At 41.2% G+C, this 27687-nt stretch overlaps 1 protein-coding gene across 1 annotated transcript; it reads right to left on the reverse strand.

Annotated features, from left to right (window-relative positions):
- On the reverse strand, positions 1-25955 carry TNFSF11 (TNF superfamily member 11). Its single transcript, XM_054055991.1, has 5 exons — positions 25677-25955; positions 16520-16687; positions 10074-10119; positions 9893-9991; positions 1-2347 (listed from the first exon to the last, which is right to left on the reverse strand). Exons 1-5 carry the CDS (start codon positions 25932-25934, stop codon positions 1926-1928), a joined length of 993 nt encoding a protein of 330 aa, XP_053911966.1. The 5' UTR covers positions 25935-25955; the 3' UTR covers positions 1-1925.
- Positions 25956-27687: the final 1732 nt, after the last annotated feature.

Genomic DNA, 27687 nt, shown 5'->3' on the forward strand with positions numbered 1-27687 from the left:
AAAGAAATGTTTGTTATACAGTATAAAATAACTGCTTGAATTCAACTCAGTTCCTTATTAAAAAAAAGCCTGAGGATTTTATGAAGCCTTAATTCCTACAGATCTGTCTTCGACTCCTGTGATTCCTATCGCATTAGAAAGCGAGTTTTCCCCACATCATCCTCAGAGCACCTAGTCAAACACTCCTAAAATCTCCCTCATCCCTTCCGCAACAAGATGGTGTTCCCTCTCCAGATGTGCTCTTAACATCAACCACAGTACAGACAGCTCTCTCCTGTACCAGCCTTCAGATTCCATCCACCCACTTCTTTTGGCCAAGCAACTATACAAGCGACAACCCGTGTTGCAGATAGCCAGGAGTCTCCCCATGCTATTTTGTTGGCTAATACGAACAGTGGCCAGCCACTGACAAATAATGTATAATGGCTGAGTTGTTCTCAGCTGTCTGTTCTCATAAAACCAGTGAGAATATCTCTTAACACTGCCATTCATCTGCCAAATCTGGCAGAAGCATGCAGAGTTTTAAAAGCTAGAAGGGGAGGCAAGGACAGGCAATGCAATGACATAAGCTTCACTTTTTCAGGAAACTAAGCTAAAAAAGTCATTACTCAATTGCAGAATTTACAACTTGCAGATTGTGTTGTAGGAACACATGCCTGTTCAGTAACTATAAATACCCCTAATACATTTCTGTGGCTTATTATGTATTAAGTTGGGGTTTGGGTTTCTTTTTTTTTGTAATGCCAGCTTTGTAATGTCAATTACCCTCCAGGTTTGAAATGCACTCAGTGACCAGCATTCTGGTGTAATTATTAATGGCATTGGTGTGCTTTCCCTCCTCCCAATAATACTGACAAGTTTAAAAGAAATCTATTAAGTTAAAAAGAACAAAGATATATATTACATTTGCTAATTGCAAACAACCTCTTTTAGCTGCAGTTTTTCCCATTGGGATTAAAAAGTGCACCAGTTTAACATGTCTGTACATTAAAAACCATTTAAAACATTAAATATACAAACAGCAAGAGACCTTAAATATTTTGTATCAAATACTATAGGACAATATAATTTACATATTTTTTTTTTTTACACAAAACATTACACCTGAAATATAACTTTAGATATTACAGAATATAAAAATACATACTTTTTGTCTAAAAAAATGTCTGCAGGTTCTGGCACAATGTAATTCTTCAAAGGCACACTGTATTTTGGCAGTCTATATTTGCAATTAACTGTGCAACAATAACAAAAATTACCTGTATTTAACCTTTCAGAACTGCAAAACCAGATCATGTCCCTCCTTCCTGGAATAGCCCTTATCATCAGGTAAAAAACTTAAGTTGAACTGTTTAGGTGTTCTGCAACTCATTTCTGCCAGAGCCTGAACTCTCCAAAACTAATCCGGCAAAGCAAGAACACGCTTAACTAAGCATGTGAGAAGCCACATCAAATGCAACGAGTTTAGTCATACTTTCTCAAATCTTTGCTACTTCAGGGTCAGAATGCTCAACCCCAAACAAAACTGAGCCCTAAATGCAAGTTGGGAGCCGCGTTCTGCCCTGTTTGCATCAAAACTAGTAAGAGCAGCACAGGTTAAAAAGGCACGGCAGAACTTGGAAACAGAAATTCAATAGTATTAACTGCTCTGATTTCAACTAGGCCAATGTAAAAATCATAATGACTCTACTGAAGTCAGTGGAGACATATGAAGTAAAAACCACTATGAGACTGAATCAGGAGAACTATGCAATTTTACCCCTCTGTGCATTTGTGTGACTCCTGCTGGAGTCAGTACAGGGCAAAAACATGTCTTTGGAGAAATGTGTCTTATACACAGATGCAATTGGGTTCCAAATGATTTTCTGTTCTGTCTTCAAGTTGTTTCTGGACCAAACCTAAATGATTTTCAGCACACTAAACATTCAGTCTAAATCCCTTACTTTAAATGCCCCAAAATAAGTTGCTTCTTGTGATGAATCCAGTAGCAGTGGATTTGATACCTGGATACTTATCATTTCACCAGATTTTAATTTAAAAAACCCTCCTACATTTACAGAATAAAAATGAAATTCTGAGTTCCCTGACCAGTATTTGGTGCTTCCTCCCTTCATCAACACATCAGAGCGCCTTATTTTAAGGTTTGTCTTAGTCATATACACCATCAGCTGAAGCCCTCTTTTAGTCAGGTTTCCCGAAGTTTCATGATGTCTAAAACAAATGTTGGCATAAAGGTAGTAGAAACCATCTTGATTAACAACTAGTTTTCCATCACTGAATGTCATATTTGATAAGTTGGCCTGGCCTTTGTCATGATGCCAAGATGTGAGGTTCACTTTCCGAGTTCCTGAAGAGGAGAGGGGAAAAAAAAATAAAATAAATCTATAAACATTTGATAAACCCCAACATTTAGAAAGCAAATTCCAGGTTTTTAGAATTGATAGCAACTACAGTTCTATAGGCTAAAGTGAATATTAGACAATTATGATAAAAATTTGTAAGGGACATCCTTTTTTTATCATGTACTGCCATATTTGGCTTGCTATTTATAACTATGTGCCCTCCCACCAGAACATCTGCTGGACCACAATATAAGACACTTGCTTGGCAAATAGTCTGATTATGGTAAGCAATCACACAACAAGCTCTGTATAGAAATGGCACTCCACCTAGATCTTTATTCAGGTACTAAATACCCAAGAGAAGTCTGAAAACAGAACTTACTAATAAAAAAAAAAGCATATCTTGTTATTAGTCTGCAACCTGTAAGCGTTTGCAGGGAATAACTAAACAAAATCTGAAAACAAGTTAAACTGATAATTCCTCAACCAGAAAGCTCATGTTTTATGTTCTTGTGACTGTAGTAGTATAAAGGTAAACATATTTTCATTTCAGAATATTAAAAAATGGGGAAAAAATCAGTACAAGTGTGCATCTTTAGTACTACACAATAAGCTGCCTAGACTTTAGAGAGCACAAGTATTTATGACATAATAAATGTTTTTATGCAAAACCAGTGTTTAGACTTAACCCAGTACTCGCATATACCAGGAAAAGGGTCAACAATCTCATTTAGTCATATCCTAGATGCTCCGTATTGTGGCTTACAGCACAATCCTAATTCTTTGATAATTGTACAAACACTCGTAGCTGAGCAATTATAGGAGGTAAGCTCAGATTCTCTGTCTAATATTTAGAAGGTCTTGGCAAAAAGAGCTTTAGGAAGATGTGATTCTGGATGCATTGCTCTTTTTTCTTTTCTTCCTCCCCTCCCCCATCTTATTTTTATTTATTTATTTTAAAGTATCTTTGAGTTTTGATCTTGAGACAATAAGCTGATATTCCATGCTGAGAGGAGAACAGACTTTTTCAAGTTGTCTTAAACTGGAGACCCACAAATTAGCAAAACAAAAGATGATGATATTCTGCCTCTCCATAGAACATCATGCATGTGGGAATCAAAATACACATATAAGAGGTACCAAATCCGACTACCAAAAAGGACAGATTATTATATGTAAACAGGCAGCACTGAATTCCTTCTAACAGGTACACTTAAGCCTTTTCAGCTCTGTCTGCACAACACTGACCTAGTAAACAGGAAGCTGTCCCTTATCTTTTAAGATAACTGAATGCTCTCTGAAGAGAACAAAAAGGAGCTGAGAAACTACAGATGTTCTGATTAGTTTGTCAGCTCAGCACTGTCACTGAAGATAACTTCATATATACAAGTTCAAATGTTCTCCAAGAAACTGACTGAAAGGCAGCTCCTGGGTGTGATCATCAAGTAGCTACACCATATGATCTCTTGGAGGTTTCAAGCTGCTAAAGTCTTAGATGACACTTCATTTATATCCTGCTGTTGAAGCTGTGCTAAGATATGGCCTGGCAGGAAGTCAGAAAGGCACGAAGAAAGAGCATTTGAGTCTACCTTTCAAACCTGTTCACATTTGACACTTCAGCTTGGTTTTGGTGGCACAGTCTTAAGAAGCAGCCTGTAACACCAGCCCAAATAGCACTGCTACTACAGCACGTGCATTTTGTAGAGATTTACCACAGTATTTTCTGTTGAGGAGCATGCTTGCAGCATACATCACCACCTCTACAGCCTTACCACCATCCCACTGCAGCACCCACCTCACCTCACAGACTTTCCTGCAAAAAGACGAATGGGCAACAGTGGGAGAAGAAGATCCAGCCAAGACCCGTGGGCATGGCCACATGGAGGAAACAACATTGTCCCAAGAAAGCCACACAGGCCCTGACTCTTCCTGATACGCACAAGCCACTAACTCTGCCGTTTATTCAGTGTAATAATACACAGGGCACAGCACCACAGATGAGCTGTGGTTGACCTGTCCTCCTAACCACTAGTAACTTCCAGTGCACAAGACTTAAGTCCATTTGCACCCTATGAGACACGCACAGCAGTGGGTCCACACAGACACCAAACGACTTTAGACCTTATGCTCCCGGTGTATCTAAATGCCTGTTTGGAATATTCAGTACCTTACTCTCCCAACATCAAGCCAAAACAATCTATTCTCATCAAAATTTCCATGGCACATGGCAGAGCCCACTGCCCTCTCCTCCAAGTATGTTTCAAGGCATGATTCAGAACCACCAGAGCTCACAAGCACGCTGGGGAAGAGCCCCAGCTATATTTGATTAGTTAAAATGATTCCTCTTGGATTTATTTGTGCAGAAAGACATGAGGGGAAGTAGAGACATGGGAATTTGAGAGCTATGAGACTTCCCTACCTGCCAACGGCAAGCAACTTCTGCATGTAAGAGTAATTCTTCAATAGCAGTCTGGAACTAAAAGCTTCTGGTATTCTTCCACAAAGACTTGACCAAAGCACAGGCTGTCAAAGATGGATTATAAATAGTTGCTCCCTTATGGCTCCAGGAGAGCCAGGCAGAAATTATATAAGCAAAAGCTTATGTGCAGTACTTCTGTGCAGTACCTCTAAAAACACTTCGGAAAACCATCAACTAATTGGAAGCAACAACAAGATCTCAAGTATCTTAGCCCAGAATTATTCTCCTACCAGAGATGCTGAGATAGGAGTACCAGAGCATACCCCTGAAGTATTAAGGATGGCTGAGGAAGCTATAGAACTTCTTGTGCGCAGTGTTCAGTCTGACAGAAATACTGCCTCAAGGAGGTTGGACTGCCTTCAAGATGAGGAGGATAGGCAGTTTTTATTTACCTGGCAAATAACTTTAATTGCCAGTCTTAAGTAAGAATTTTGGAGAAATCCATGGTGGGAAGGCATGACTCTCTGCTGAAGGAGGGGGAAGAGAGAAAAATGGGTGGCACAATCACTTGTAACTGAGACGCTGAGGACAGCTCTGAGAAGTTTGTTAACAATGGTTTAGTGCTGAAGGGAATATGTATCATCCTTCCATGGTCAGGTGGAAGGATAGGCCACCAGATGATGGAAATCTATCTGCTTAGAGCAGAGAATTAGCCTAGATAACTTCTGGAAGTCATTCCCAACATAGATTATAATGCTATGATTGTATTAACTGAGGCAGAAAGGTGTTTTGCCGCTGTTCAGAGCTTCAGAAGCAGAATGCCAGAGTAAGCAGAACAGCACAAAGGCACGTTGTTGAAGTTATGCCATGTAACCTTTAATGGAAGGAGTGAGCAGGCTCTCAGCACTTCTGGTGGTGATACATCCGAATTTGGAGACATCAAAACAATCAATACCCCAAAAACACTGGCAGAGGAAATAACCGGAACATGCAAGTGCCAAATCAGCTGTCCATATATCAGGAACTCTGAAACACTAGATAAGCCATGGAAAAGTCAGAAATGCTGCTGTATAGTATCTTCTGTGATAAAATTTATCATGGAGCCATGAAAAAAATAGCACAATGTAAGTCATTTTGACAGAGAAGGAATAGCTCGGAGATTATGAGCAAGATAGCTAGACATGATAAAAAGCATTAAAAAAAAAAAGTCAAGATAGCACAGTTTTTCTGTTAACTGAAGACAAAACCAAAACAATGTCTTGGATATTTGTGAGCATGAACTAAGACTAATAGAACTGAATTTCAATAAAATTAATTAATGAGAAAGCAGTTGATAGGATGGAAAGGAGAAAGCAGCTGCCCAGGGAGGTGGTCGAGTCACCTTCCCTGGAGGTGTTTAAGGAACGGGTAGATGAATTGCTTAGGGGCATGGTTTAGAGAGTGTTAGGAATGGTTGGACTTGATGATTCGGTGGGTCCTTTCCAAGCTGGTGATTCTATGGGAATAGAATATTGGTAATCTGTTTGCATCCTAGTAGCTTTCAGCTATAAATAAAGCCTGAGGGGTGGACCAAAGCACTGTTTGCTCTGAAAAACTGTTTTGGAGGCAAAGGGCAGCTAAACCTAACCTGTAGCTGTAAATAGCTCTGAATACTACAGCATTTCCTTAGGCAGCTAAAGGCATCAATTCACATACCACGCGATATATTTATATTTATTTCTGTTTGTGATTTTCTCCTTTAAACTGTGACTAATTTCTGTAATGAATTTAAAACCTAAGTAGCATTTGTAGTGGGCTCTGGTAAAAAGCAACCAACAAGCATCCAGCTCTAACCTAAGGTAGTAAACCTAAAAAATACACACCAAGCCAAACCACTACAGCTTCTGCAGTCAAATGATGGGTGGGGACACCAAGATTTGTGAAGGGTTATTTCCCCCCCTCTCTCACACTGCCCCCAGCCGCAAAAGTCCGTTTGAGGCTTCATATGTTTGTGACTGGGTAAAAGGAAAATGTTTCCTCACAGACATTGCTAACTGCCTCTTCACAAAAGGCGTTCAGTGGCAAACTACTTAAAATTCTGTTCGACAGTGATGAAGACTGATTTTTTTTTTTTTCCTAACATTGTTTATTTTGAGTCAGAGTGATGACAATAGAGAACCTTAAAATACTAAGATCTGTCCGGACTTATGGATGGCAGAAAACAATTTAGAAGGATTTCAGACATGTAGGGTAAGGAATTAGGGGAAGAAAATAGAAATTGCCATTTGTAGTCAGAGGAAACAGAATGGAAGTGAAAAACTTCTGGTGACCAGCAGGCAAATTCATCATCCTTCATGTCTGTCATAAAGCTCTGTGCCACCCAGCCAAGTGGGTACTACCTCATGCCAGTGAGTGTGATACTGAAGTGCCTCACAACCTGTAGGTTCAGGTTTCCAGCTATCCATAAGGACACAGCCCCTCACTGCTGCAATGCCCACAAGGACTGCAGAAGCTGTGCTCACGATTAAAGTCCTGGCAATGCTCTTCCAAAAGAGGCAGAAGCTGTATGTGCCAGATCAGGAAGGAGCATGACCAACTCAGCACACTGGTAAGTGGTTGATCTGCTCCAAGGAGAAACAAAGAAGCTTGCTGTCACAGCCACCGTATTTCTAAGAGTTCCTACAGCCTGTGCTATTAAAGAAAAAAAAGTGAAGAGAGCAAGCAAGAGCAACAGCTTCCTTGCAGTTATACAAAGATAATCTACAACACTCCCTAGAAGGTTAATGCAGTGATGCACAACATTAAAAATCATCAGCTGCTAGCCTGGATAAAAATACAGTTTACAGCAACATCCAGGTAGACAGCAATTCCCCACAGGAAAAGGTAGATTTCAAAGTATGACACTGACACACTCCACTGCTGTAGATACAAGTGATCTGTCTCGATGATTAGCAAATTAATTGAATCTTTCCAAAGACAGAATTCTAAGACAAGTTTACAGATACTGCATCCTCTATTACTGACCTATGTCAAAAGCCAAAAACTGAAACAGAAGCTTGTCAGGAGGCACATGAGCCAATAACAAAGCTTACAGAAGTTCTGACTGCTTACAAAGCTCTGGATTTTGGCAATGCCAATGAACTTTAAGGGATAAAGAAATCCTATTCTCCCATGCAAGAAGCTAACCCCTTGTGTACAGAAGTCTGTTGTCTTTAAATAGAGCAAAAGCAAGCTATTACTATGCAGGCTGCTGAAATCTCAGATTTCAAGCCTCAGCACCGCATTCCCCTTTGGTTTGGTTATATAAAACAGAAAAGCAATGCACATAGTTTAACTAACAAGGAGTTCAGCACAGCAGAATGTCTACATCTTCATAAGGAAGCAGACAGTGGTGATCAATGCCTCCAACCCCCATCTTGAGAACCTCTGTCTGATAGATTCAGAATAAACTCTGGTTTACTCCTATGACACCAATGATGACTGTTGTGTTGAGAATACAGAGAGAAAAATCTCGACTCACAGTGCCCCAGGGCAAAAAATGAAACAGTACTAAGACATCTTAAAATCATAGAAATGAATCTTTTCCTCTAGAGAGCCTTCCAAGGCAGACTCATATCTTGTTCCCTCATATTGTACTAGCAAGGATATTCCCAAACCCATCCAAAGATACTTGTGGGTAGAAAATAAGAGCTCTGGCAAGATAAAAGAATGCCACTCTCTTACCATAGGGGCAGATAAAATCCACAGGAATATTTTTTTCCCCTACTCAATAGCTCAGAAACATACTGCATGCAAGTTAGCACACTGACCTGCAATGCTATTATCTCTGCTCTTCCTGCTACGGAACTAGATGGATTCAGACAGACCTTTGCGAAACTGGTGCATGTCCGAATGTCAGGAAGGCCCTGAGAGTCCTGACGTGAAAGAGTCTATAACAGCCCCACAACATAATAAGGAATGGAATGTAGCAAAACCTTTTCAACAAGCCATTAACAGAAGGGAATGGTTATATAAATTCAGCCCTATGCTACGAGAGTGCAATGTATGCAGAGAGAGCAGGGAACTAGCAGGCACGTTATAATAATGGCATTGGGACTTGTAGTTCCAGGTTTTCAACACATCCAAATTAAAGACGTGCTTCCTTTATAGCAAGTTCTTACACTCACGGGCATTTGACAAACGTGTGTTGTGTATACAAATAAGATTTGCAGCTTCCAAATCCACCCTGAATACAAATGCTGTGTCCAGACCCAACTATACTTCAAGACACAAAAGGAGGGTTGATGTGAACAGTGACAGGGGACAGGACAAGAGGGAATGGCCTGAAGCTCCGTCAGGGGAGGTTCAGGTTGGATATCAGAAAAAAATTCTTCACAGTAAGAGTCATTAGGCACTGGAACAGGCTGCCCAGGGAGGTGGTCGAGTCGCCTTCCCTGGAGATGTTTAAGGAACGGGTGGATGAAGTGCTTAGGGACATGGTTTAGGGAGTGTTAGGAATGGTTGGACTCGATGATCCAATGGGTCCTTTCCAACCTTGTGATTCTGTGATTCTGTGAAGGGCTGAATAGATGGACATAAGACATTCTTGAATTTAACAGTAGAAAACACATTTCTTCATCTTAGAAAAAAAGTTCTTAGGCTCAGTGGAAGGCAAACATCTTCCAGACAGCAAGACCTGGATCCTGGCCAATCTTTGTGCTGGTATATGCTTGTATGTATGTGTGTATGTATACATATGTCTGTTTGTGTACGGTGTTGAGCATGAGTGAAGAACTCCAGATGGACCCTATGAGCCAAAGCAAATAAGAATTTTCAGAGGAGAGCATTCAATGCATATCTTCATTCCTCACCTGAAGACAGAATGAAGAGGCAGGCCAAGCCCTCGGAGCTTGATCATGAAAACTGGTCATTTGAAATGAAGGCCATTCAGCACAGACTGAAGTAAGATACCTGAGGCAAAGGGGAGCTACCCTCTTGTTAGTATTACCCCTGCTGTCTCTGAAATCCTTAAACGCTCCCAATTTATTCTCATTATCAAAAGCCATTTCCGCAACCCCAGTTTGTTGCTGGTATTGCTGAACTATTTTCATATACTTCACCATTTAATACATTTATAGTAGCATTGGAAGTATTCACTTAAAACTGAACTTACCAGATGGAATATTCTTATCATCAATAATGAGATGGGCAAATGGCTGCTTCCCAGGTTTTTTCCTCTGGTACAGATCCATTCCTAATGCCTCCATTGCAGCTAGAGATAAAATAATTACATTACCTCAGAAAGACAAGTTTAATAGAACTAAAACATATATTATTCATAAATCAGCACCTACCTTTTTCTGGTCTTGGTGGTGCTCTTCCCATAACACGCTGGACTTCCTAAAATGAGAAAGAGACTTTGCTTTGATGTTGTCTTGGTTTTGTAATACTGTGTATTGCAGGTAGTTTGCAGAGTTACAACACATTGTGTGTATGTGTAATGGGAGTTGTTCTATAATATCCACAGTATATTCAGATGCCCGGGATATATAGTCTCATATTTACATGATGTATAGTATGAACACACAGTTTATCTGTCACAATCAAAATGCTTCCTCTGTTCAATACATCTGATAAAGGTGGATAGGAATGATGGTGTGAATGATCACTGCACTATTTACTGAAGTAGAGGTGACAGGACATTTACGACCTTTTCGGCCTATTACATGTGGAGTGTTTCTCTAAGTATAACAGAATAATGATTGCCAAGAATGCATCACATAAAACAAAATAGTTTATGTACTGATTTAATTACTTGGGGTCAAAAGGTAACAAAATAGGCAGTTCTGTTATACATAGGGGCTAGTATGTAATTACACTAACACCTAAGGAAAGCCAGGTTCTGAATTTCATTTGTGATAAGGTAAATTATGAGGTAAATTAAAACCTCCAGACCTCACACTTGACCACTGACAGAGAAGGTTGCAAGACTACAAAGCTTTATAATCAAGGCTCATTTCTAACAAGGTAGGCAGGAACTGAAAGATTAAGCATCTTCCATATCTGTGCTGGGCCAAATTGACTGGAAGTACACATTCTTCAAAACTGCAGGTGAATTTTAACATGAATGAAACCCATGTTACCAAAAAACAAGAACAGCACAAGTAAAAGACATCAGGCAGCACAAAAGGCCTTGCTTTAAATAATCCATGGTTGGTTTTCTCTTGAGAAAACATACAAACAGTAGTTCTCAAAAATTTAAGCAGCCTGTTCTTGTTACAAGCCTAGAATGAGTCTTGGTAATATTAAGTTCTGTACCCTGATGCACAATACTCTCTTCATCTGTTTTCTAAAAAACAGGGATAATATTCTATTTGCTATTCAGAATACCTCATACCACAGAGCCATTAGGATGATGATTACTAAAATGAAACATTTTGCTGAAGACAGCAAATCATCTCATCTTTGAAGCCTAAGAGTGGTCCTTTCTTTTGTCTTTATGGCACACATGACTGTTTGTCTGATTTGATACCACTTATATGCAATATGCCTCAGATTAGGCCAGATCAGCAATTTTCCACTGTGCTCTCAATCACTGCAGTGTATTAGAAATTGAAATCGGGCTTTGAAAACACCTGAAGTCCTTCTTTTATGTAATTTTGCAGCCACAGTAAAATCAGTTATGCCTTAGCCTGTGCATTTATTACTCTCACTTTCCCCTTTCAGTAGGTGTTTAAATGTTAAACCAAAATGAAAAGCCACAGCACTACAGAAGTTCTAGTATGACTATCAAAGCGTAATACTTCAGCAGAGATATGCTGATTTTGTAGATAAGAATCATTAAGATACTTTCTGCTGTAGAGACGAGAAAAGCAGAAGAAGCGCAACTTCAAAAGAAGCAAAACTCATGTCCACCTCCCCCATTCACATTCACTTCCCCCCTATCTGATCTTCTTACTTCAATGTCAGTTCTAGGAGTTTTGAAAACAAAGCTCAATTCTAGGAGCTGCACACCAGCATGAGTTCTAGCCACACTTGAGGTCTTCAGCTTCATCAGAAGCAGGAAGACAACAAAAACTTGCAAGTATTAGATACTGCAAAAAGTGGCAAAAGCCTCTGAAAAGGACACAAGGTAAAAGAGACATGGAGATGAGCCACACTTAGAATACTGCACCACACCTACTACTAACTCTTTCCCTAGACAGGGAAGACTTTTTTTTCTTGCTTTCTTAATGGGTACATCTCAGATGTTGAGTCTGCTTTAACACTCTTTCCTTCTAGGGGATGTGACACTGTAATTGCCACGAGAGCCAACTGGGAAGATCCAAAAGAGCTATGTATATTTTAATCTCCTATTATTTAATGTGGTTCCTAACTGCACGGTCCTTGAAGTCCATGAAATGCAGTCTGAGCTGCTTTCTTTCTAACTGTTGGTGGTGCTGTTCTTCTGCAACATCACCACTTGGTAAATGGAACAGCCAGCCACCCAGGAAGACTTGGGTAGATAACTCTCCTTGTCCTGATGGTCTGGAGCCTACTTTCGTGTTTCCTAGGTGCATGTCTCTGACAGAAACACTCTCCTGTACTCCTCTTGAAGCTATGCTACTAGGAACACAAGTGTCATTACAACAAAAGGGAGAAGCGTGAGCCCAACACTAACGCACTGAGAAGAGCTGGAAAATGGCTTACGTTCATGTTTCTTCTGTGTATTTGTCATTAGATTAGAAGTGGCTAGCCTGTAGCCAGAAACAAATCCTCCATCAGCAGAGTTCTCCAAATACTGGAGCAGTGTCAAGTTCTTTACTTGACTTTGACCAGCCTCACAAAATTTTAACATTCCTTTCTCTTAGATTGCCCAGGCTTCCAAAATCAAGCTGAAATACATGAACTAGTCCCTCAATAACAGAGATGGAGCTGTGGGGTTCCTCCTGAAGAACAAGTAGTTCAACACTGCTCTTGTTTTTATACTTCATGTTTCTACAGTTCCAAGGTGCTGATATACAATCTACCTTAGAAAAGCATTTTAGCATGTACTTCCTTCTGACCCCGAAGGATCACATTTCTCAGTGGATATCTGAAGATTTCCAGATGTCTAGGGGCAGCATCTCAGTGTGATTATTCAAATCCCCGGTATCCTTACTGCAAGGAATTACATGCTAGGATTTTCCAAATCTTTAAAATATAATCTGCATTCTTTAGCACCTAAATTTCATTAAGCATTTCTTATCTAATCACAATGTACACTGCCACTGAGAAAACAGAAGCAGACCAACACAACCTGTCACTAAGACACTGCTATAATGGCATGAGAACTGCTTACAAAATATTACCAGTGACTTTTCCTCTGACTTCTAACCGCAGAACCATGTGCACTACCAAGCTGTTGGGCTATTTTTAGAAAAAGCGTACCCAACGATCATATGCTGGTTTTATGCTAAGTTCTACACCTTTGTGTCACTTGATTACTGCCCACCAAGTCAACACTGCTGGCCTGCTTCCCTCGCTCCAAGCTCCTTCCAACAGTCACTGTTTAAACAGCAGACAAGTAGCCAGTCACAAAAGTGAAAAATGTGTCTTCCTTTGTCCAAAACATTTAATGGGAGATTGGGAAGATGCAAAATTTAGATTTTAAAATGTAAAATGATGCTTTAAGTGTCTGGAAAGTTGGGAACTGGTCTTTCCTCATCCACAGTAGGATGCTGGTTTTAATCCTTAGCATCTCAGCATCTTCGAAACAAAACCAACTCTTGCTCTTCAAGTTACATCCAACATTGAGGATGTAGAGACAAGGCTACATTTGAACACATAATATTTGTGAATGGTTTTTCCTCTCCTGTGGCTCTTGCAATATCTCAGTACTTAAATTAAGCCTTTTGAGAACAAACAGAAGAGAACCCCTCTGGACATTCATGTACTGCTTCAGCTGTGATCTTAAAGCTCTTTTATGCTGTTGTCTCTTCTACTACCTGATCTCTTTAAGTCCAGCTAACACCAGGAAGAAGTATGTGATTATCTTACGGGAAATTCAACAATTTCAAGAACACTAATCTGGAAGGAAGTGAAATAGAAAGTATGTGAACCAATATTTATCAGAAGTTAGTTCAGAGATTGGCACTACAACTTCTACCTAAATGAGTAGTCTATTGCCTGCAGGAAAAAAAAGGCATGTAAGGTTGTAGGATGGAAACTAAAATTTTATCAACTTACAGCAATCACCCATGAAATCTTGACTTTGTCCATAATGACATGCACTTCAAATGTCTGCTATGTATACAGATCTCTTTCTAAGTGCTGCCGTGTAGATCTAGCAAAGCACTCTGTTGCCATGTGGGAGACTAGTTTATTCCTGAACTCCTCAAGCTGCTAGAAGCTGGGAGTATTGCCAAGAAAAGTTACTTATGAATTGACCAAATTTATATTTGTAGTCCTTTCTGCTTCAGGCTCATAAGACTTCCTAAGAACTGTGGTTAGTACACCTGGACAGCCAAAAGGTTTTTAGAGTTACATGCAAAAAAAAAAAATAAGCAAACAAGCAGGCTAGGAAAGCATATTATTTGCCTGCTTGGAAGTTTATATGCAATAATATAAAAAAACATGCTTTCTACTGAGTAAGCTGCATTTTAATCCTGGAATGTATTAATCCTAAGCAGTATTTTAATCCTGGAATGTATTAAGCAATTCACCACCAGATTTTGATTAAAAGAAAATCTTGAATCATTATTTTTTTTCAGGAGAGAAATGTTTCTAGACCTGACCATGCAGCTTTACTAGAATGGTTTTCATAAGAGCACTTTCATTTTCAATGTCAATCCCTGCTTCAGATTTCAACACTACAGGCGTGCGAAGAAAATATATGAAAGCCAGTGCAGTAAGCTAAAAGCTGTAACCAGACCATAAACCTGAGAAAAAGAAAGTTGTCTATTTTCATTTCCTGAACAGTTTGAATTGCAAAAGGTAAAATATTGAAAAATCACAAAACTTAAATGGCGTTTTAAAGTCTTCCATTTCAGTCACTTGGAATGCTGCCAGTTCAAATAAGGATTCTGGTTCTTAAAACACACATAGGTTAGATTTTCCTTCAGGAGCGTGAAAAAAGTACAGAAGATAGCAAACCTCCTTTGAATCACATTAGCTGCATTCCCACACTTACAGGAATAGTACAAGTGGAAGCAAGATTCAGCTACATCTCTGCCCTTCCTTACAGCACAGCCAACAAAAGGCAGAGCTTAGCTTACAGAAGATGATTAAGTATGATTTTGCCTTAACACTGTTTCTTTGCTTCTCTGACACATTGAAGAGATGCAAATGTAGGCCCAGGCAAGCATTTTCCTATTTTTCTTTTTGTCATCAATATATGATGACAAAGCATCCAGAAGACTGAGCCAGCAGGTTAATACATTCTGTTGCATTCATGGAAAATTCAGACTCTGATTACTTTGGCAAGAGAAATTTTATTGTTCTCAAACTAACGGTCATCAGTAAAAAGAAGTTATCCCTACTCACTACTTATCCTGGCCACGGACATTGCAGCATGGAACCTCCACGCAGCCTCAACTAAAGCCAATGCCTTTGTTGAGTAATCAGCAGTGAATGACTAGAATAGAGTCCCATTCCCTTACTGTAACAAGTTCCTTACTTTGTCACAGGAATTGCATGTCTAGTACCAGCTCACAGAACACTGAATTAGACATAGTGTAAGACAGTCTATAAAAGAGTGGAAGACAGAACTAATCCTACAGTTAATTTTTTTTCCTTAAGCTTTTCAAGGAGGTGGCTAGCAAATGGAACGAGACATTAACTCCTAGGTTTTTCTAAGTTTTGTCCACAAAAACATCTTTCAGGGTACTCAGTTAAAAGCACACAGCAACAGAATCAAAGTACCAAATAATTAACTCGAGTACAATTCACCCTGTAAAGCGTAGATGAATTCAGTTCAAATCTAAGCTAGTATCCTTCATGAAAAATGGTCAGTCTTATGCAGATGCGAAGAAGTAGTAATGGACATAGTAAGCCAGGAAAATCAAATACCCTAGCAGACATTCACCTTTTAAATTGCCCATAATTAGCACTAAACACTATAATCATCACACAAAGAGCTCAAAGGCAGTAACTGCAGTAAGAGGTGATTGACTTATATCCAGCTTGCCTAGATTTCATCAGGGCTGATTTCTTTAGCTGACTTATTTGTGTTTGGGAAAAAGCTGTCATTCTCAGCTGCTGGACAAAGACTGCCCAACTATTGTGCTATGGTAAAGTAGCTGTTCTGCCAGTGTGGAAATGGTCTGCACAGAACAGAAAACTGCCAAAGCAAAAAAAAAAAAAAAAAAAAAAAAGAGGTACTATCCCTCACTCCACATTGCACAAAGAGTAAGAAATGTGTGAATGTTCTCTCCTCTGTCTTTCAGGCAATATTTTGCTTGCTACTGATCTTGACTTAGGAAAATCTTGGCAGAAACAGAATCAGGAAGATTGCTTTGGCAAAAATATGGAACTGTTCTTTCTTATGAAGAGTCTCAATGTTGGCAAATCTATACAAATGTTAGGATAAATGACTACCATTCAGGCACACTCAAATGTCAGAATGGCCGTCAACTAACTGCAATCTTAGTTTTCTCAGGATTGGTTAGCCACAACCAGGTTCATGAGCAAGCACAATAGGATCTTGGATGCAACCACAGGTATTATGCAAACCCCAGAAAATACCTTCTAGAACTTACCTCTGAATACAGATGTCAGAAAAAATGTTGTAAGTTCAACAGGAATACAAAATAAAGAAACACACAGTCTGTCTGCCACTTACCTTCTGTACAGCTCTTTGGAGAGCCTGTTTCATGCTTCTACATGATTCTGGCATTAACTTTGCTTCTTGATTTTCAAAGGATGCATCATGGAAATCTGTATTTTCTTGATGTCCAAAAAGTGTTCTGACACAGTGTGCATGTTCTTTTGAAATTCTAGTAGGGTCCATCTGAAACAAAAATAACCCCAACCATAGTTTAAGTATCTGTCCAAGAGACATTAAGAGCATTTAAGTGAGGGAGAATTTTCAACCATCTAAAAATTTGGCACCTAGCTAAGTTTATTATCTACATTTTTGTTGTAAACAGTGAAGAGAGAAAAAGTTCCCCACATGGAGGTTTATTTCAACCAACAAGCATGAGACAGGAGAATGAATTATCTTCTAGAGCTGCCTAGTTCATTAAGTTAGGCTGGATAACTGATTTTCAAAAGTTAAAAGATAAACTCTACTTTTACAGCAAAATCAGTAATCCTCAATTCCATTTTTCAACCACCTGGAGCAATCAGAATCGTTTGGTTGGAAAAGACATTTGAGATCAAGTCCAACTGTACCTGTCCACTACTAAAGCATATTCCTGAGCACCTCATCTACCTCCCTTAATTACTTCCAGGGATGGTGACTCAACCACCACCTTGGGCAGCCTGTTCCAATTTAGCAGGCAACATAAATAGCCTTCCTATCTGCAAAAACTAGTTTACAAGACTACACGCAAATCCCAAGTACAGGAACCTGGGGAAAGTATGTACAACATCTAGCGCATCACTTTCAAGAGCAGACACAGAACAGAAGACAATTAACATTGGAAATGTTTTGTGGGAAAGATATATTGCTGTGTGAAACAGTCACAAAGTAAAATAGTACAAATTCAGAAAGACCAAAAGTTTATAAAACTGTACTACAAAAAATGTCTGCTTCATGGAACAAAGACTGGTAAATCTAGAGTATCTAGAAGATATTTTCAGCAATCAGTCTTTGTGATTGAATCATATATTTTTAAAATGCAAGTTTAGAATACTCCCAAATTCTTTCAGTTAGATAAATTGGGAGGATATTGCAAAGGTTAGTATTACGCCGTGGTAGACTTTAATTGCATAAACATTATTTAAACCATTTCACCCACACTCGACATACTTTACACTCAAGAGAGATTAACCACTTTCTTTCAGAGATGGCTTAAGACTCTCAGCAATTGTCCTCAACTTGTATTTATTCTACTTTTATTTCAGACTTAAAGGTTTTGTGCACTCAGAAAAACTTGTCTAAGTTCTCTGACTGTATGAGACGGTCTAATAAAGAACGTTTCCTTCTATCTTTACCATAAGGTGAAAGAAACAATTTTATCTGAGAATTACAAAAGTTAATACATCTTTTTAATCATAATGAGGGAATGCTGAGACGTTATGGATAGTGCCTGACCAGTGTTCGGCTTCCTTTAACACAGCACTGAACAAAACAGATCATCAAAAGGAAGTTTTGCAGAATACAAAAAGCTAGAGTGAATCAAAACTTCTATCATTTCTTCACACAAACATAAATTTGACTCCTTAACCCCCAAAGAAGAATCAAGTTAACTTAAAAGTATGAGGTTAGGATTACTGAGGTGAATTTAAGTCTACACCATCCAGACAGCCATCCAACAGGCACATCCAACAGTACAGAAACATTTATTGCACAGATGGCAACACCAAATGCTGCCTCCTTTGTCAACAGCCTGCTGCTGAGGTCTCCAGATGAGGGCTGTTTGCCTGATTCATTCAAACCAACATCAGCCCCTGTGGCCTCGTTTAGCTGTCTCAGTTATCCCTGCAGATCTGGAACAAAACAGGTCAAGAAAGGTTCACCCAGAGATCAGAAGATGCCACAGCTTTGAGCAGAGGGGCAGATGTGTTACAGAATGGCTTGGAGGCAGTAACACCTTCCTTGGGTAGCCTCACACAGCTGAATCCGAAAGAAAATCTGTCTACAGTCATTACAGCTCTATGAATTAAGCACTAAAAACTACACTAATGACTTCAGAAGATAGTTAGTGCACTGCAGCCCCATTAAGTGGTTAAGCTGATCTAAACAGCACCTCAGTGCTCTTTTCTTCACCACAAAATTTCATTCTGGTTCTCAATTTCCTCTTCTAAATCAAATGGGAGGAATTTTTGCTGATCTAATTTCCTGAAAGATTAGCATCCTGAAACCAACTCACTCCAGGTATCAAACAAGCATCACAGCCAGTACAGGGACAGGCATAGGAATGACAGCAGGAAGGCAGCACTAGCTGTAACCACTGTAAAACTGCATCCTGAAAGCATCTCTCCTGGTTTGTTACACTACTATCCAGAGCTTGAAATCAGCTGCGAGCTGAAAGAAAAAAAATGAAGCACAAAATGTTTGCCAACAGCTGCAAAAAGGCATTTAACACAGAACAACCCAGGTTCAAAGGTACCTCTGGAGGTCTCTAGTCCAACCCACCACTTGAAGCACAGCCAGCCTGTAACTCAGGTCAGGTTGCTCAAGGTCTTGCAGAGACAAACTTTGTGGAATCTCCCATCAATGGAGATTTTCAGCCTCTCTAGGCAAACTGTTCTACAATTTAATCACTTTCATTGTGAAAAAACGCTGGTGTTGACGTCCAGCTACAGTTCTTCTTGCTGCTATTTATGACTGTACCTCTTGTTTTTGCTGTGTACTTCTGAAGAGCCTGTCTCCATCTTTAGGTAGCTAAAAACAGTCATTAGGTTCCTTCACCTTAGTCTGTTCTTCAGGTTCAAAGAATCCAGTTCTTCATTTTTTATACACTATGGCACAGTTGACTTCTGCTGGACTCTCTTCAGTTTGTTGATATGCCTGTTACTGAGGCACCCAAAACAGGACCCATTATTCCAGATGCAGCCTTGCATGCTGAAATTGTTAGAGACTAGAGGGAATTACAGCCTTCAACAGGAATTTGATGTCTCTTACCTCCTCCACACACACACCACAGGATGTAAGTTAGAAGCCACAGCAAGTAACTGCCACTCAATACTCATTTTTATCAGCAATTCTACTTGTGAGAGACTACTACCCCAGTTTTGGATTATTTCAACACATCTTCTGCAAAGTAAACTGGAAAGCTAGGTTCTATTAGATGAAGATTATGAAATCTGTGAGGGCCAGTGTCCAGCATGACAAATCAAGCATCGCATATACTTACTGCTATCACCCATCAGCAATCAGTCAAATGTGTCACACAACATACCAGAACAGTAACAGCAGACTGCAAATAAGCACTTAGACTATAGTTTATCAGCTGAAGGTTTAAGACAGAAAACCAACATCTCTGCACCTACAGTTAGGACACTGAAGGTTTAATGGAAACACTAACTGATAGCTTTATTTAAAGCTGTGCAACCCATCCTGACAAACTAAGTTTCTAGAGATTTTGTGTCTGATAATGTGAAGCTCTGATCTTGAGATTAGCTAACCTACCTACCTAATTGCCCTTACCTTTTTCAAAGAATACCCAGTATTCACCACATTTCAATCATGGAAATGAGCTCGCTTGTCTTAAAAGGCATCTTATATTTTTTTAAGTAAGATGTACTGAACTGGTTGTAAACTGTGGGCAAGAAAGAATGCACAGAAAAACTTTCAAGTTTAAGTGTTTTGAGAAGAACTTCTACAGACCCAGACAAAATACCAGAATGGTCTACAGGAGTCAGCTTGCTGACTTGCAAGGTACAGAAGGTGAGCCTTTGAATAAACAGAGACCTTCGGCATGAAGTCCTAAAGAGTTAATCCCTGCAAGAAACATCAAAATGCCACCAAAAATTCTGGAGAAAGCTATACAACACATTAAGAAAGCTAAATAACCTAGAGGAATTCACCTATTTAAAGGGACGATTGCCTAGCTTATTTTTCTTATGTCACTGTTATGCATAGATCCACTGCATCTGACCGTGGAACTGGATCAGATATTTCAGTGCCCCTTGATTTTCAGTATCTTGAACCATCTTCATTGTATCTCTGGACTCCTTTCACCTAAACTAGGGGACCCAAAATGAACTCTAGCGTTGTGAGTGAGACCAGATGAATTTACAGAATTAAAAAACATTTTTTCAACGTTGAAAGGAACATTTAACATGATTTTAAAAGCTACAGTACACTCCATCCAACTTTACCTATTAAATGTTGCCTCAGCCATGCAGTGTTACTGTATTACATTCTGTATTTACTCCTTACAATAAACGTTTACAATTTATACTTGTACTTATTTTAAAACTTAAAATCAACTTCCAGATTATCACATAGCACTGCCCGCATCACCAAGAAGGAGTTCTTTCAGGCTTCCAAAAAGTGCTAATGACCCCCAGCAAGCTGTCTTCTTTTAGCCACTGCTCTAGCACGCTCACAGTATTTTAGATGAAGTCTGAAAGGCGATTGTTTAAAAACATTCTAATGAACATTAGAGTTCCACAGATGTATGTAATGACAATAAAAATCTGTCTTCCAGGTCCTCATTTATCCAAGTGTGAATTCTTCAATGTGGTAGACTGCATTAACATTTGAACAGACTTTTTTTAATCAGAAAAACAAATAACTTAAGAGTTCAGGTTGAACTATGGGAGTTAGACATACAGGCCCCACATTTGGAATTGAGCACTTCCAGTCTGAGCACTTCCAGTTTGTTCCGCTGTTCTCCAGTTCAGTCAGTGTTAGACTAAATTCCTACTCTTTTATGATCTAAGTACATTAAGGAAATGGGCCAGAAAGAAAAGTTTAAAAGCAAAGCATTTGAGACTATATTTTAGCATTTGCCAGTGATAGTTAAAATACTTCATTCTCTCACCTCATGCTGTGCATGAATCTCTCTCACGTGATGATCTTCAGCTGCTTTAGGTATCTAACTAAATGTTCATGGCATTTCCATTGATCGTGAAGTGATATTCATTGTGAAGTGTTAGCAAAATAAACTCTTAAGAGCAATACATTTTCTTAGTGTTTAATTTCTTGGATTCAGTACATTGCACAAGATGGTCCAAAAAGAAAAGTCAGAGCTTCTTACCGTTTCTACGTTTCAGAACATTATTACCAGAATATGGGCAAAACTCAGTTCCTAGTTTTTTTCTTTCTTTTTATGTCTGTCAGCTCATTGTCTCATTTGCACTGCACTGCACTATTTCTTGGCCACAAACATATGTTTATTCATGAAAATCTAGTGTCAGTCTTCGTTATATGTCTTGTGAAATTCAAAATGCTCAAGCCACAGAATAAACAAAAGTAAGGAAAAACCGAAACCTCAACTATTGTCTCAGCTTATATTGTGTCATGATCCAGCTCAAATGATTTTATGCAAATACAGACGAAATGTGTACGGTAAAACTGAGTCAGAGTTTACTCAGCCTCTTAGGTAGACGTCTAAAGAGCTTGTAAAAGACATAATTTCTTAATATCAGCCCATACAGTCAAATTTTGCTAATTAATTTTTGTTTAATTCACCAATCAATTAAAATCTTTTGATGCCCATTTTCTACTATTGACTTCTCATTATTAAAACAAAACATACCACATTACTTAATTTCTGTTATGAAAGTACAAATGTAGATATCTGAAATTGGTTCTGAAAAGTACAAATTCAAATAGCTTAACATAACTAAATTTGACCACAATCTTCTCAAAAGAAAGGGGTCGGATCACATCCCATATAAATAAAACAATCTGCAAGGCAGTTAAATAAGACTTAACAGAACTGCAGGATCTATTGTATTTTTTCCATCTATTGTATTTCACAATAAGAAATTGGTGAATAAATACAGATTACCATACCCTATTATTATGAATTATGCACTTCAAAAGTATATTTATGTGAGATTTTTCTCCATTAGAAACTTTTCCCTCAAGCCTACATCTAGCTACAATGTCTCTTTCAGATGTTTTAGAAGTTCAAGTATAAAAATGACTGCATCCAGCAGCAACACTCCAAATCTACAGGAAAAAAACTGGCAAGAAAATTAAGCTGCCAAACACAGAATAGCATCCAGACTATGTAATTTTTTAAATCAAGGAAGCAGAAGAAAAATAGTCATTATGGTAAGAAAGCTCTTTTTACCCTTTGGTAGGCATGTGTTAAGCACCGACATGAACATATCAGAACGTCCTTAATAAATGGGGGAAGTAAATGGAAATATAGGGTTTTCAAAAAAGTATACTTTGAGTTGTTTTGATTGCAATGGCTCTCTAGCTTACTAATCAGTGTATAGATGTGCATTTCTATGAGCTGTGTTTTGAAAAAGGTGTCTTTTCAAGTTCCTGCAGATCTGCACTGAAAAACATTTCTCCACCACAAGCTTAAGTAGGCATTAATTTATTTCACTGTAAAGCAAACAAGTAGCTTTAAGCTACTTTACAATGAATCCTAGAAATTAAATGTCACTCCTTTGAAGCATACAGGATATGATTAACTAAGTACTGTATTGCTGTTTGATTTTATTTTTGTAAAAATGGCGAACACAAAGGTATTGGTGGTAAGAAAACATGCACTGGTCTGCATAATAAATGATCAGCAGTGTTGCTGTATATTTGATAGCTATTCACCTGTTTAAAGTGGGTATACATTTGTGCAACATCTGTTTTCAGAGTGCACTTTGTTAAGAAATCCAGTCTGCTACACCAAGATCAAGTGCATCTACCTAGAAAGCAAACCAAAAGAAACAAGTTTCCACTCCTCTCTGACTTCAAATGAAAAGTACACACAACAGAAGTACCGCTTCCATGAAGTGAGACTCATATTAACAGAACTAATTAGCATCCAACAGTAAAGCCAAGCAGAGAGTTAACACCTAACCCCAACAAGCAGCCAGCCAGCAACCCCCCCACTTCCTCTGACAAGGCTCATCCACGTGGGGCAAGAGACCTAGCAGAGAGCAAATCCAGCCAGCCAAGCTGTTTCCAAGAAGTAGACTCCTCTTCTCTCTGAAAGTCTAACCGCTTATCACCTCATTTCCCCCACAGCAATACCTCTCTGTGCTCCTTTCTGCACACACCATTGCCTGTTCTGCAGCATCCCTATTCCCTGGCAAGCACAGGGCAGCTCTCCCTCAGGAAGGAGCTCCTGGGCAACGGTGGGCACCTCCAGATGATGCCCATTAATGCACAGATCCCACTCCTCAGTGCCCCAGCAGAGTCTGAAGGGCAAACAATTCCAAGTGGTGTTTTGTGGTGGCTTTATTTTATTTAGAGATATTTCTCCTGCTGATGAAACATCTATGGCAGCCAAAGACCTCAGCCATGTCAAACCCCTCTCCAGTGGGGTTCCATAAGAGCTACTCTTGAGGTTCTCCCAGACCATCTGCTTTCATAGCAAAAGGACTCAGCAATTGCTAGGGACAGAGCCCAAAATTCAGGGCCTCTCCAAAACTCAGCTGCTCCTATCCTTACCCTTCATCCTCTCCTCCCTTCTAAACTCAGACACAATTCTCATCACTGCCTAGCAAGTGCTGGTGAGTGGTGAAAAGCTGCTAGCAAAGAAGATATCCTCCCCTTTTATGTTACACAAGTTGCCATCTCGGACAAGGTCCCACAAGACTGCAGCCCTCCACTGGCCAAGCCTTGCTCGTAGCAGGAAATCCAACTTAACAGTGAGCAACCCACAACTTGCCATCCCCCAGAGCATATAAGTATTCTGAAATTGTTCACCAGTGATCATCTACATGAGGAAATTGCTGCTAGCCTCCTTCTTGTTGCCTGGCATCTTCTCCTCATCCCTCCTTTCCTCCGCCAGCAGTTATTTCCATGGCATATTGCCTCAGGACCCCTCATGTCCAATCTTTCTGAGAAACCCTGCATCCCAAAACACACCATGAGGCCACAGTGTTACCTGCAAAGCCTCAGGCTGAGCAGCTCCAGGAAACAGTGGACAGCACAGGCTGGGCAGGGAACTGGGAGCCTCCAGCCCCACCTCCTCTCAAAGCTGGGCCAACTTCAGGGACAGATAAAGGTGTTCTCTGCTTTTTTTTAATTAATTTCTTCAACACTGATGCAATCACCTCCCCCTCTCCCAAAAGGGGTGGGAGGTGTGAGGCAGGCACCCAACAGGACCAGGGAAGTGATTCTGTCCCTATACTCAGCAATGCTGAGACCACACCTCAAATATTGTGTTAAGTTTTGGGCCCCTCACTACAGGAATGACATTGAAGTCGTGGAGCGTCTCCAGAGAAGGGCAACGAAGCTGGTGAAGGGGCTGGAGAACAAGCCTTATGAGGAGCAGTTGAGAGAACTGGGGTTGTTTAGCCTGGAGGAGGCTGAGGGAAGACGTTATCTCTGCCTACAGCTACTGGAAAGGAGGTTGTAGTGAGGTGGGTATCACTTGGTCTCTTCTCCCAGGAAGAGACAAGACATCTAGGATGAGAGTGGATGGCTTCAAGCTGTGCCAGTGGAGGTTCAGATTAGACATTACAAAAAATTTCTTCACCGAAAGGGTTATCGGGCACCTACATAGGCTGCCCAAGGAGGGGGTTGATTCATCATCCCTGGAGGTATTTAAAACACAGGTAGATTAAGTGCTTAGAGATATGAATCACAGAATCATAGAATCATAGAACAGTTTGGGTTGGAAGGGACCTTAAAAATCATCCAGTTCCAATCCCCTGCCATGGACAGGGACACCTCCCACCAGACCAGGCTGCTCAAGGCTCTATCCAACCTGGCCTTGAACACCTCCAGGGATGGGGCAGCCACAGCTCCCCTGGGCAACCTGTGCCAGAGCCTCACCACCTTCATCATCAAGAAATTCTTCCTAATGCCTAGGCTAAACCTGTCCCTCTCCCGTTTATACCCATTCCCCCTTGTCCTTTCTCTACAAGCCTCTGTGAACATTTCCTCCCCAGCTTTCCTGTAGCCCCTTCAGATACCGGAAGATCACTATAAGATCTCCTCTGAGCCTTCTCTTCTCCAGGCTGAATAAGCCCAACTCTCTCAGCCTGTCCTCATAGCAGAAGTGCTCCAGCATCCTTATAGCCCTCCTCCGGACCCGTTCCAAGAGCTCCGCATCCTTCTTACGTTGAGGATTCCAGAAACTGTGGTTTAGCAGTGGACAGGTACGCCTGGACTCGATGATCCCAAAGGTCCTTTCCAACCCGGCGATGCTCTAACGCTACGTCCCTCCCCGCGGTGCAGCCGGGGCGCCGCTTACCTGCGCTCTGAAGTAGAGGAAGAGGGCGAGGCTGCAGACCACCTGCCCGAGCGCCAGCAGGACGAGGGCGGCGAGCAGGGTCCGGGACGGGGCCGGGGGAGCGGCGGGGGGCGGCGGGGCCGGGGCGCTCTCGTGGGCTGCGCCGCCGCCCATCTCCTCGGAGCCGCGCAGGTACTTGGTGTAGTCTCTGCTGGCCCGGCGCATCTTCGCTCGGGCGGCTCCGCAGGCCCCCAGCGGCTCCGCCGAGCTCCCCGGCATCGGCTGACACGACCCCGCCGCCCCAGCGCGGGCACCTCTTATAACCTGCGCGGCCAATCAGCCCCCGGCCCCCGCCTCCCCGGGCCGGGCGGGACCGCGGCGGAGGGTCCGCCCTGCCCCGGGCACCGACCCGCGGGCAGCGCTGTAGGTCCTGCGGGAGTGATCTGAGCGCGGGCAGCGCTGCCTCGGCCGGGGCGGCCGCTGCCGGTCCCTTCGCCCCTCGCCTTATGTCCCGTTCTTCCTTACCCCTTGCCCATTTCTTACTCATCCTGGCCCCCTTCTCGCCCTTCATCCCCATCTTCCTTTCCCTGTGCCACTGTCCACCTTATGCCACCATATTCCTCACGCCACCAGCTTCCTCACCCTTGCCCACTTCTTCCAAACCTCTGCCCACTTCTTCCTCGCCCTTTGCCCCTTCTCACCCTTACCCCCGTCTTCCTCACCTTATGCCCCCGTCTTCTTCGCCCTTTCCCCCATCTTCTTCACCCTTCACCCCGTCTTTCTCACCTTTCACCCCATCTTCCTTGCTCTTAGCCCCATCTTCCTCACCTTATGCCACTGTATTCCTCACCTTATGCCAGTCTTCCTTGCCTTATGCCACCACCTTCCTCACCCTTGCCCCCTTCTTCCTTGCCCTTGCCCCTGTATTCCTCGCCCTTGCCCCCGTATTCCTTGCCCTTTGCCCCCTTCTTCCTCGCCCTTTTCCCCCTTCTTCCTCGCCCTTTTCCCCCTTCTTCCTCGCCCTTTGCCCTCTTCTTCCTCGCCCTTCGCCCCCTTCTTCCTCGCCCTTTGCCCCCTTCTTGCCCTGGCTCCCATCTTCCTCACCCTGGCCCCCGTCTTCCTCCCCCTGGCCCCCTGCTCACCCTTGACCAATTCTTCCTCAGCTTGCTCTGCTCCTCGCTCTTTGCCCACTTCTTCTTCGCCCTGGCCCCCGTCTTCCTCAGCCCAGGCCCCCTCCTCAACCTTGACCCATTCTTCTTCAGCCTGGTCCGCTCCTCGCACTTGCCCCCTTCTTCCTCACCCTTTGCCTCCTTCTTCCTCCTCCTTGCCTCCTTTCTCATAAAGTCATGACATAGTTTGTAGGCACTTTCTTTGTCATTGTCCTCTGTGGGTCTCATTCAGGTCAAGTCTCCTCTTCATATACTTGCTTATTTAGAGTTTGTCTATCCGTAGTCTTTCCTGCCTCCATGTAGTCTTTCCTCTCTCTGGACTTCCCGCTCATCTGTTTATCTACACTTTTGGAAATCTATACTAGGTGGAAATCATTCTTCTAAATCCTGTGAAAGTGCTTTATGCGGAGGCAATACAGGCATATTAAGTATGCAGCCCTGTAAAATTCAGTGGAGAATTAGTCTAGACATAAAAACAAGTGAATTGAAGTCTGGCCAAGGCTTTGAAGAGCATAGGAGAATGACACAGATCCCTGTAGGTTATTTTGACTGTAGAACAAGTCTAATTTTTGACTTGATACATGACAGAATATCTTTTTTAGATCTGCCTAAGCTAAGAAGCCAGGAAAATTTACCCCCCCAAGGAGGTTGTCTGAACCAGACATGATTATGTGCTCCAACAAATAAGGAAACTGTCTGAAATGCACCAAACCACTATGCAACAGATTACTGTCAAAATAAGCTGGTATCATTTAACACTGGACCCAAATATTGCAATAACAATTACTTCACCAACAGTGAGACACATCTGAGAAATGATGGTGAGCGCACCTGCTTCCCAACATCACCCACCAGGAAGTCAT

This window comes from Cuculus canorus, chromosome 1 (genome assembly GCF_017976375.1).
Source record: "Cuculus canorus isolate bCucCan1 chromosome 1, bCucCan1.pri, whole genome shotgun sequence".
Taxonomy (NCBI): Eukaryota; Metazoa; Chordata; class Aves; order Cuculiformes; family Cuculidae; genus Cuculus; species Cuculus canorus.

Bases quoted from the DNA above. Each gene is read 5' to 3' on its own strand.
- TNFSF11 (XM_054055991.1), bottom strand. From the start codon at position 25,934: ATGCCGGGGAGCTCGGCGGAGCCGCTGGGGGCCTGCGGAGCCGCCCGA. The intron at 16,688-25,676 runs GTAAGCGGCGCC...TTTTTGTTTCAG, and splicing joins TCCTCTACTTCAGAGCGCAG to ATGGACCCTACTAGAATTTC. The intron at 2,348-9,892 runs GTAAGTTCAGTT...TCTCCTCTTCAG, and splicing joins TGATAAGAATATTCCATCTG to GAACTCGGAAAGTGAACCTC.